The 12105-nt window shown below is 46.2% G+C and overlaps 2 protein-coding genes across 2 annotated transcripts; one reads left to right on the top strand and one right to left on the bottom strand.

The window, feature by feature from the left end:
* Positions 1–5897: 5897 nt before the first annotated feature.
* Positions 5898–8470, top strand: LOC310800382 (putative nuclease HARBI1; the record flags this gene model as incomplete). The annotated part of the gene is made up of 6 exons (XM_083662984.1): positions 5898–5984; positions 6608–6819; positions 7007–7255; positions 7400–7621; positions 7770–7896; positions 7993–8470. 6 exons carry the CDS (start codon positions 5898–5900, stop codon positions 8224–8226), a joined length of 1131 nt encoding a protein of 376 aa, XP_083519110.1. The 3' UTR covers positions 8227–8470.
* A 900-nt stretch (positions 8471–9370) lies between these two features.
* On the bottom strand, positions 9371–11643 carry LOC310781684 (uncharacterized protein). The gene is made up of 4 exons (XM_083642274.1): positions 11147–11643; positions 10862–10955; positions 10334–10421; positions 9371–9856 (listed from the first exon to the last, which is right to left on the bottom strand). The coding sequence occupies exons 1-4, from the start codon at positions 11232–11234 to the stop codon at positions 9443–9445; spliced, it is 684 nt and encodes a 227-aa protein (XP_083498400.1). The 5' UTR covers positions 11235–11643; the 3' UTR covers positions 9371–9442.
* Between the last annotated feature and the right edge of the window lie 462 nt (positions 11644–12105).

The raw sequence follows: 12105 nt of genomic DNA on the forward strand, positions 1-12105 counted from the left end.
AGCAGTACGCCGGTATTTAGCGCCGACACGCCCACTCTGGCCCATTCTGGGACTGCGCCACGCCCATTCGGCCTAAAGCGCATTTGGCAGCGTAAAGCCATATTGATATCGTCCCAAAACAGGCGCAAGGCACGTTTTTTTGCGTTTAAGGCCCGTTTTAGCGCCGAAGGCTTGTGGGAGAATAGGGCCCATAATCTCTCCACCTAGCCCTCGGTCTGCCCCGTGGTCTCCTCCTAGCTGGGCATGCCTGGAACACCTCCCTAGGGAGGTGACCACGTGGCATCCTTACCAGATGCCGGAACCACCTCAACTGGCTCCTTTCTACGCGAAGGAGCAGCGGCTCTACTCCGAGTCCCTCATGGATGAGTGAGCTTCTCACCTTGTCCCTAAGGGGGATGCCAGCCACCCTCCTGAGAAAACCCATTTCGGCTGCTTGTATCCATGATCTTGTTCTTTCGGTCATGACCCATCCTTCTTGACCAGGTGAGCGTAGGAAGGAAGATCGACCGATAGATCGAGAGCTTTGCCTTCTGGCTCTGCTCTCTTTTTGTCACAAAGGTGCGGTAAAACAAACGCAATACCGCCCCCCGCTACTCCGATTCTCCGGCACATCTCCTGCCCCACTGTCCCCTCACTGGAGAACAATAAGACCCTGAGATACTTGCACTCCTTCACTTGGGGTAAGAACTCACTCCCTACCTGGAGGAGACAATCCACCGGTTTCCTGTTCAGAACCATGGCCTCAGATTTAGACGTGCTGATCCTCTGTAGCGTCATCAGACAATGCTGGTTGAGAAGGAGGCTTGGGCAGGCAGGAGCGTGTTGGAGAGTCCTGCATGGATCACATCATGAAAGTGAAAAGGCTCCACTGTGAGAAATGACAAACTAGCGGAGCATGAAAACACGCACTGCCAAACAGCAATTAGCCTTTCCTCCCACAGAGAAAGCACACCTTTGACAGCCCATGTACAGTAGCTACTGCTACGGCCAACGCTCCCCATTCAGCTGACAGAGGAGAGGTTAGCGGAGCCGGCGCACGGCGCGGGGGAACGAGGGCATGAGGGTGCACGGCCACTTGATGTTGTGTCCCCTCATGTACTCCCTGTTTTTGAATAAAGTGTTTGCATTTGAATGCAATTGTTGTGACTCGCCATGCAACCAGAAAGCCTCTCACGCTGCTCCAACAACATCTAGAAAGCACCAAAAGCGCCCAGGGGGGTGTGTTGAGGTCAGGCTCCACACACACACACACACACACACACACACACACACACACACACACACACACACACACACACACACACACACACACACACACACACACACACACACACACACACACACACACACACACACACACACACACACACACACACACACACACACACCACTACTGGAACTCTCATATTGTCTCAGTCCAACAATGCAGCAGCTGGCACAAACAGGGAGCTATTTAACAGCCACCAATTGATGCTACGCCACCAGGTGCTACTGTGTGCCTTTCCCATCCTCATTTTATGCATCAGCAGAATTTCCTTTGCCTTTATTTTCATGGGTTGAGGCGATGTCTCGTCATAGACGCTGGGATAGCTGGCTCAGCCTGGCTGGGGGCGTGGTCAGGGTGGGGTAAATCTCCCGTTCTATCCATTCAGCAAAGTTAGAATTTAGCTGCTAGCCCAGCCCAGGCAGACACGATCGGCGATTTGACCACCACAGTAAACGCACATCTGAACAGACGTCTTGTGTTCTGCTCTAGAATTCCAAAACCTGTAGTTTAGTTTAATTTAGTTTAGGCACCTTCCTTTGGTGAGTCAGCCCATTGAGATATATGGGCGCTTTTACCCCACTCGCGCGCCAGCAGTATAATATTTTGTGGGCGTTCCCACAAATGCCGACTGTCTCTATAGCTCAAATGCTGCATGGGGAGAAGAAAAAACAAAACATGGAGACCAACCATAAACACTGAACAACATGAAATGGGGCGGTGTGAGAGGTGTGACATGCTACTTTGACAACACCGTGAAGACGTGTAAGATGTATGTAAACGTGTGTGTGTGTGTGTCTGTGTGTGTTTGCATCTATTGCCCATGTTTGTGGCTGTGTGTCTGTCTGTTTGTGTGTGTGTGTGTGTGTGCGTGTGTTTCCCCAGCATGTCTCTGTATCTGTGTGCGTTCTAAGCACCAGAAATAACACACTTCCATGGGACCTTTTAAATGGACACCATCTGTCTCTATCAGGGAAGGCTTTGGGAAAACCAACACTTTGGCTCAGATGCTGTTTTTACCAGTGGCCAGCCCAAAATGAGCCGGCATCGTCTTTTCCCTGAGAGGGAAAAGAAAAGAGAAATTTGGAAGAGAAGGAAAGAAATGTGGTCTTCAGAGAGCGGGAGAGACAGAAGGAAAGCAGAGAGAATGAGAACTGACTGCAGACGTGCATTTCGTAGGGAATCAAGAGTGTGATCCGGTCTTATATTGACTGTAATGGGAGGTGCAGCCTATATGGGATACAAAAAACATTTCTCACATGGATATGACTTGTCATATTGTCCTAATGCAAACAGTTCATGAACACACACACACACACACACACACACACACACACACACACACACACACACACACACACACACACACACACACACACACACACACTCCTTCACAAAGAGCAGCACCTGGGTAAACTCCCTCTGTCTGTATGAGTCTCTATTAAGAGCTTATCATTCAGTGCAGCAGCTCCCGTCTGCACAGTGTTTCCACTGTCAGAGTCGTCCCTATTGTTTTCACACAGCACTGACTGCACTGCAGTGCACACTGATGCACCTGTGCCCCTGCATGTGTGTGTGTGTGTGTGTGTGTGTGTGTGTGTGTGTGTGTGTGTGTGTGTGTGTGTGTGTGTGTGTGTGTGTGTGTGTGTGTGTGTGTGTGTCAGCCAGCCAGCCTGGTCGCCAGAATAAAATGTCAGCATTGTACATTTCTGCAATCCACGGATGTGTAGAATATCAGCATTTCTGGACCAAAAGACGTTTATACATACGACATTTGTAGCTTCGTGTATGTCAAAGTTATAAAGAGTGTGGTGGCCAGTAAGGGTGTTGTTGTGGCTGTGGGTTATAAAGAGCGTGGTGGCCAGCAAGGCTGTTGTGGCTGTGGGTTATAAAGAGCGTGGTGGCCAGTAAGGCTGTTGTGGCTGTGGGTTATAAAGAGCATGGTGGCCAGTAAGGCTGTTGTGGCTGTGGGTTATAAAGAGCGTGGTGGCCAGTAAGGCTGTTGTGGCTGTGGGTTATAAAGAGCGTGGTGGCCAGTAAGGCTGTTGTGGCTGTGGGTTATAAAGAGCGTGGTGGCCAGTAAGGCTGTTGTGGCTGTGGGTTATAAAGAGTGTGGTGGCCAGTAAGGCTGTTGTGGCTGTGGGTTATAAAGAGCATGGTGGCCAGTAAGGCTGTTGTGGCTGTGGGTTATAAAGAGCGTGGTGGCCAGTAAGGCTGTTGTGGCTGTGGGTTATAAAGAGTGTGGTGGCCAGTAAGGCTGTTGTGGCTGTGGGTTATAAAGAGCGTGGTGGCCAGTAAGGCTGTTGTGGCTGTGGGCTATAAAGAGCGTGGTGGCCAGTAAGGCTGTTGTGGCTGTGGGTTATAAAGAGTGTGGTGGCCAGTAAGGCTGTTGTGGCTGTGGGTTATAAAGAGTGTGGTGGCCAGTAAGGCTGTTGTGGCTGTGGGTTATAAAGAGCATGGTGGCCAGTAAGGCTGTTGTGGCTGTGGGTTATAAAGAGCGTGGTGGCCAGTAAGGCTGTTGTGGCTGTGGGTTATAAAGAGTGTGGTGGCCAGTAAGGCTGTTGTGGCTGTGGGTTATAAAGAGCGTGGTGGCCAGTAAGGCTGTTGTGGCTGTGGGCTATAAAGAGCGTGGTGGCCAGTAAGGCTGTTGTGGCTGTGGGTTATAAAGAGCGTGGTGGCCAGTAAGGCTGTTGTGACTGTGGGCTATAAAGAGCGTGGTGGCCAGTAAGGCTGTTGTGGCTGTGGGCTATAAAGAGCGTGGTGGCCAGTAAGGCTGTTGTGACTGTGGTGGATGGAGGGCGCAAACACTTGAGCCATGTTCAATTCCCAGTCATGGTCAAACATTTCCAAAGTCGACATTTTAACCACGAATCACATTGAACATTTTTGTTATTTAGAGCTATTCACCTGGTTTCTAGCTGCCATGATGCCTTACGTGAAATATGGGTGCTTCTTCCAGTGTAATCCTCCCAGCCCCCTCCCCCCGTTACGTTGCTGACATGGACACAACATACTGTAGCCTGTCTGTGTCTGTAAATGATGTTTCAAAGCTGCAGGCGAAGGGAGCAAATCACGTCCAGCTTGGCCAAACATCTCGCCGATAAATATCCCGAGTTGTTCAAAGAGCAACAGGTTAGTGGATGTGATAGATAACATTGTGAGGTTTCCATGCCAAATTTCAAGCTGAGAGAGAGGCCGTCATATCCGTATTACCTGATCAGTCCGTGACGTCAGTCAAGCCCAAGCATGACGCAGTCATGACATCAGTTGTCCTCAGTTCATCCCGTCCATATGACGTCAGTCATCGTCAGTTCATCCTAGTATATATAGTGACGGTTCTACGTCACCCCCCACTCTGGCGGATCATAGCAGCAGTTGGCATCGCGGCTGTTCATTCCCCCTGAAACCATCCTCTGAAGCTGTCATTTCACCCCACCCACCTCCCCAGAGCCAGTCCACCACCGAGTCTTGACTCCTGAAGAATCCCGGGGGGGGATTCTCTCTTCTAGCCCAAATAGATGCTGCCCTCTCGCCTAAAGAGGAGCGCAACCTTACAATGGAGTCATACGCCAAGGTACTTGCCATGCATGCCATTTGCTAAATAAAGTCTCTTGTTAAACCTTACCGACCTGTCTCTCATGATTGAAATTACATTCCCTCAAATAAGTCGTCAAACAAGTGTTATTTCTTTGTGACAAGCAAACATTTTTTCCCAACGTCGGAGTTTGACAAGGAAATGTGCTGAGTACGAGCGCCACAGACCCTCTGCCAACAAGTAACGTTAACAACTAGTCTAGCTGCAACAATCAGTCACGTTCTAGACCGGACCTTACACCCATAATCATTTTACAACGGGGCATTCAAAAATAAGGTGGATAATCCAAACCATAACCCTCACCTTAACCAAGTTGTTTTACTTGCCTAAACATAACCAAAGAAGTTGTTTTATTTGCATTTAAAATTTAAGTTGAGATTAGGTTTGCAGACATAAAATGCCACGTCTCAGAAATGTATTTTGCAGTTGTTTGGTTTCAAATTTCCGTTTATATTAGGCACGTTAAACGCCACCATTTTATTCTGGCGATGGGTTGTGTCAGCTCATCTGTATTGCCTGCCTGCCTGCCTGTATATCTGTGCATCCATGTGTCTGTGTGTGTCCATGAATCAATTCGTTGGCCTGTCTCTCCATCTCAGACTGTGTTCCCCTCTACCTGTCTGTCCTCTCGGCTGTCATTTACACTACGGGTCTGTCTGTAACGCAAGTGAGCTTCCTATCACCTAGCTACCTAACTAGATACTTTATTAATTAGGTATCAATTTTAATATAGGTGACTGAAAAATAAACTTGTTTCAGACGTCCTGGCGCTTTAAGGTAGCGTCATTTTATCCTTGTCCTGCAGTGGGCAGTGCAACACGCCTAGTAGCCGCGACACTGCCGGAAACTTGAAAGAAGAAGAAGAAGAAGAAGAAGAAGAAGCGACTGCTGGAACGTTCTAGACATAGCTAGATAGATAGATAGATCAAGATAGATCAAGCTAAACTAAACCAGTTGTTTTTCGGCCAGACGTTTTTCGTAGTAATGGAAGAAGAACTGCTGTTTCTTTTTATTATTATTTATTATTATTTTGAGGAGATGGCGGAGGAAGAGGCCGAGGAGGACCGTGCCAGGATGGGGAGGTTGAAGCGGTGGGCGGCACTTTTGTCTAGCGAACCAGACCAGGTACAGTAGGCCTGAAGTTAGCAAATTTAGCTCCGTGACTGGACAAAAGACAGTCTACTACATAATTGTGACGTTCTTCCAGTGAAGTAAAATTATGCTCTATTGTCTTGGGCCCAGGGGTTGGCCATTGCAGTAACATAATGGACCAAGAGATTATTTAAAATGTCTCAAAGACACAGAACTAGCGTTAGATGCTATGCTATACCCCACATGACTGATAGCCAGCTAGCCCCGTTGGCTCAGCCAGCCAGCAAGATAGTTTAGAGCAGTCATAATTCATTACGATTTGCAAATACAGATGCACAGATACATACATCAATCAGTTTAATAAATTAGAACACAGATTGCTAAATTGAAGTATTAGGATTTAATACAATTAATGGTTACAGTAATTCACAACATTTAACATTGAGACGGTCAAATGTTCACTACTATACGATGATGAATAGAGAACAGGTGAATAGAAATTTAAAATCACTTGACCCTTTTTCATAAGTACATGTAGGAAATAAATGAATGTATGGATATGGTAAATAGATTGGTTGACATAAATGGCTTAAACTTTAAACAGATTTCAAGAGTTTTAAAATGTACACATGACGTGACCCCATCTCCCCCAACAGGAGAACTTGACTACCTACTGCCGTCTGAACATTCATGTGCCACTGCTGCGCCTGTACTTTGATGATGGAGACACACGTCCAGACTTCAGGCTCCACCGAGACGCCATCACAGCCCTCCTACGCATGATGGACCCTCAGAGGCACCATGGCTGGGGACCGGAGCTGGAAGTGCTAGTTTTCCTCTTTTGGTTAGGAGCTGGTACCTCCTACAGGTAAGAATGGGGATAGTTAATTTTTATTAATTACATTTTAGAGACTGCTTAAAGATCTGAATCTTTATTGATACCACTATCGATACTTTTCTATTACTTGGTGGAAAGACGAGACTACAATACATTTTTAACATAACTGGTATTGATTATGTAATGGTCTCAATCTCCATTCCTACCTAACCTGTAGGGTGACATCCAGAGCATTCGATATACCCCGCTCCACAGTCCACCTGTTGGTCCACCGCATGGCGACGGAACTCCTCAATGTGGCCCCTCGTGTCATCCGTTTGCCACAGACAGAGGAGGAGCACAGGGCAGTTGGGGATGGCTTTGCTCACCTGGCCAGGCACCCGGCATTCAGGAATGCCCGTGGGGCAATTGACGGCTGCCATGTGAGAATCAAGGCACCTGGGGAAGAGGACGCACAATGCTACAGGCAAGGCTTAAAGTTCTCAGGCACCATGCCATATTTCAGGCATAGAGCAGTATTACATTAATATAATACTTAATTTAATGCATTGTACACATTTCCTCACAGGCTCACAAATATTTTCTTGTTTTTGATTTTACCCCTGTACAGGAACAGAAAGCTGTACACGTCAATCCAACTCCAGGCAGTGTGTGACAGCAGGGGCCGATACATTGACATTTACGTGGGAACACCGGGGTCAGTGCATGACGCAAGGGTGCTGCGGCGAAGCCCCATCTACCACTCTGCCTACCCTCCCCCTGGCACTTTCCTCCTTGGAGACAGTGGCTACCCCTGTTTGGAGAGACCACTGGCCCTCATCACTCCTTTCAGGTAGGGATGCACGATATATTGGCAATCATATCGTATCGGCCGATGTTAGTCTTTTTTTCTTTTACATATTCATATCGGTCCAATGTTGCAATGTTAATATCGGTTATCGTATCGGCCAAAATGTTCATTGGTGCATCCCTACTTTCAGGAGACCTGTCAGAGGTGCAGAGAAGCTGCGCTTCAACATCCACCACGCCAGGGCTCGCAACATCATAGAGCGAGCCTTTGGAATGATGAAGACCCGGTGGAGAGCCATCTTCCTGCAGGCCCTGGAGGTAATTTAAACTGAGAATGACCGCAGCAAATGAGCAAATTCAAAGAGAAATAATTTATGTACTTATCCTTGAATTAATCTTTGGTTTCCCTCTAAGGTACACTCCACCTTTGTGCCAGATGTCATCATGGCATGCGCCACACTGCACAACATCTGCCTGGGAGTGGGTGACATCATGGAGGAAGAAGATGGGCAAGACCCTGCTGATGATGAGGCTGGGGGCGAGGCACAAGCTGGGGAAATGAATGGGAACGCCCTGCGTGACCATCTATCAACCCAAGTCAGCGCACTCCAGGATGTGGTCGGTGGCCATGAGTACGCACTGCACTGAGCTCAAGCTTATGGTGCGTCTGGGTGTTCTCCCATAATGTTCTCCTGAATCCTGTTGACTAACGTTAGAGTCCGCCGGAAGCCCGACACCGGCAGTTCCCCTCCAAGCAGGGTCTTAACGGAGCACGTTGTCTAGTGTCTTGTGCTGTCAAGTCTGTCTGTGGCGTCAATTGTCCGGGATCCTGTCCTGTAATGTGAAGTAAGTCTTGTGGCATTTCCCCTTACCCCGGTTATATACAAATGAGTTGGCAACCACCCTTTGGCAAATCAACTTTTGTACCATTTGATAATAGTTGTAAAATTATTATTTTTGTTGTTTTGTAAAATTATTCTTGAATTTTTGTAATCTGTTGTACTGTGAATGTAAATATTTTTAGTTTGAGTGTGTTCCACTGTTACCCAGTTTATTTTTGCTACATTTGAAATAAAACAATTTGCTTGTAAAACAATCTTTTGTTTATTTTATTACAAGTAACCTTGAACAACCATTTATAAAAAATCACATTTCATTTAATTTCAGTCAAAACTGGGTTGATTCAACCAACATGAAACAGAGAGAACTTCACTGACAAACAATGCTGATTTATTTTGCACATGATCTCACACATATCTTACAACTGTAACCAATTCTGAATGCATTTATTTAGACAGTTATTGAGAGTTGATTTTGAGTTAAGTTGAGTGATGTCATTAATGACAACACTGCCTCCACAACTTAACACAGATCAACTCTCAATAACTGTCTAAATAAATGCATGCAAAACTGTTTGCAGTTTTCAGATGTCTGAGATCATGTGCAAAATAAATCAGCATTGTTCTCCTTTAAACTAGGAGCAGAGAAAGTGGCAGCAAGCAAGCTCAAAATCAACATAGAATCAAAAGTGGAAAAAGGAGCTTACTGGTTACTTTTTAGGGAGAATATTTAATCCAGAAGTGTTGGTACACAGGTAACCTCAGGTTTACATACAATGTACAACTTCAAATACAATAAGAGACACGGGCAGGAAAAACGCAACGCGTTTCAACCTCACTGGGTCTTCATCAGGCTGAAGGCTGACGAAGACCCAGTGAGGTTGAAACGCGTTGCGTTTTTCCTGCCCGTGTCTCTTATTGTATTTGAAGTTGTACATTGTATGTAAACCTGAGGTTACCTGTGTACCAACACTTCTGGATTAAATATTCTCCTTTAAACTAAAAATAAGTTAGAAAGAAAATGCTCAACGCCTATCCATAAATCTCTCTAGGATAGAGAAGAGTCGGTCGGTTCGCTCTGCCTCATCCCTCCTCCTCTGCGCCTGCCTCTCTCTTTCACGCTCCATCTCCTCCTCAATCAGATCGGCGAGGCGACGCCGCTTCCTCTGTTGTGGGGCTGGGGCCATTTCTTGTGCTCTTTCTGGCTCTCGTGCCTCTCCTTCTCCTCCAGCCGCCGCTGCCTCCTCCTCTCCATCACCTCGCTCCTGTTCAGCTGCTGGCTTTGGCACACCCTCCAAAGGCAACGTGGCCCTCACCACCGCAGGCGTTATTGAATGTTTTTTTCCCAGGGCCTCGTCCATCAGGTTGTACCAAGGCCAGGTGGCCGGTGTACCCTCACCGCGGTCTGTACCACTACCGGTTGGTGGATCTTTCAGTTTCTAGAAGAAACGACAATTGAACAGTGCATAAAGAGCCCTAAAGTGAAAGAATGGATGAATATTACAATGGATATATATAAGATGGAAAGACTAACTGCTGTTATCAATCATAAAGTAGAACAATTTACCTCAAGATGGGAATGCTGGGTTCAATATATAACACCCATTAGGCCAGATTTTATTTTTTTGTATCCAAGATGAATGTACAATGAAAAGTAGACTCCCTGCTCTATATGTTTTGTTTTTTGTTTTTGTTTGTTTGTTTTGTTGCTGCTGTTGCGGCTGTTGTGGTTTTGTCTTTTCTTTTATTTGTCTATAAAAAAATAAAAAATAAATCTATGGCAGTACATATCTACAACGTATACAATGTAAGAACGTATAATAATCTGTCAATAAAAAGTAAAAAAAAAAAAAAGAACAGTGCATAAAGTAAAATGCAGTAGTGGCCTGTGGCTAACACTCAAGAACAATTAATACCTTGTACTGGGTCTTCAAGTTGTCCCATTTTTTTTGGGCAGATTTGAAGTCCACTTTCCCCTCCAGCCCAATATCAGCTAGCAGTTGACTGCAAAACACACACATACACAAAACACACAGGATTTGTGGGCTGTGTCCATTTGTGACAGCATCAGTGATTCAATATTTCCCACCTGGCAACACTGGTATGAAAACTGGGCATATGAACCTCTATGAAATGGAGGGGTTTAAATTAGTGATTTGTTCATCTCAAATGTTTTCATGGCACAGGGACCCATATGGGGAGATGTTTGATGTTGATTTAGCACTGAATTGTAGAACTGTCTACACTGGGGAGACAACTCGGTGAGTGTGAAATCTAGATTAGACTACTCATCTTTATATATCGTCTGATTGGGATATTTGGTTACTTAAATTTGAGTGAAATCAAGCTAACCCCCCCCCCCCCCCCCCCCCACCCCCAAATCAACCCACAGCAAAAGCCAGAGCATAATAAGCTGTGTTGTTCAATGTTGGTGTGTAACTTACTTCCATCCATTGATAGCCGAATTCCTGTCCCCTGTAAAAAGCTTCTTGAGCCGCATCCTGGCCTTAATCAGCTTTGCTGTATCCTGTTTTGTCCCTATAAAATAAATCAGTTGCCACGGTGTAATTTATTTAGACAGTGAGCAGAGCTGACGCCAAAGGAGCTAACGTCATCATCAGCTAATGAATGCATAACGTTACCTAGCGTATTTCTTATCGATAACGTTACACATTCAACCAACAAATGTGTGCTTAAGTAATGGCTGGTTAAAAACGAACTTCACTTACACTTGAAGGTGAACGCAGGGTCTGGGAGGGGAGGCTGGCAAGCAAGACTAGCCATGTTGCTAGTACCTGGCTCTGTGTTGCTGTCCATGGCTGGTCATGAAGTTCTTTGTACTCCTGGTGCAGGCGCGCGCACGGAGCGGGTAAAACGCTAGCCACCTAACTAGTGGCTGCTGTCCAGAACACCGTCAGCTAAGATGCTTCCTACTATTCTTCAAACGTGACTTTCCTGACACCGTACAAACAACTGACCGCACTGAAATGAAGTAATGGTTTACGCTATTGACTATTCTAAAATAAAAATGAAAAGAAAGCGATGATGCTTGTTATTTAGCGAATGGGCGTTTCACTTTTTCTGTTGCGGGAGGTTTTGTGGGGGCGGCCATTGGAGGAAGTTTGTGGGGAGAGCTTCATTCTTCTTCGTGGATTGCAAGGGGCGCAAGGTATCATGGGATACCCTAGCCCACCAAAGTGTGCATGGTATGGTTCCTCAAAAATTATCAAAAATTATCCATAACTAGGTACCTAAAAAGGTTGCAAATTCAGTGAACTTATGTATCAAACTGGTTTCAGACAGCCTATTTACAACTTATTACCTAGAAATGCCACCTATAAAGATCGTTCACTTGCGTTACAGACAGAACCTACGTGTCTGACAGCTGTCTAGCTCTCTCTCTCTCTCTCTCTCTCCCTCTCTCTCTCTCTCTCTCTCTCTCTCTCTCCCTCTCTCTCTCTCTCTCTCTCTCTCTCTCTCTCTGTCTGAAACCTCTCAGCCTTTCCTGTCAGGCACACTGAGACAGACACAGACGTGATGTGATGGCCACACTGTCTGATAGCCCCCAGATCCTTCACGGTTTAACTGGGCTTGACTGTGGATGAGCCTCTAAACTGCCTCGGCTACAATAAGGGACACGTCCAAGAGAATGGCTTTGACCCCCACGGGTCATCTCGCAGATTAAGCC

The sequence above is a fragment of the Poromitra crassiceps genome (genome assembly GCF_964638095.1).
Source record: "Poromitra crassiceps genome assembly, chromosome: 1".
In the NCBI taxonomy this organism is placed as follows: domain Eukaryota; kingdom Metazoa; phylum Chordata; class Actinopteri; order Beryciformes; family Melamphaidae; genus Poromitra; species Poromitra crassiceps.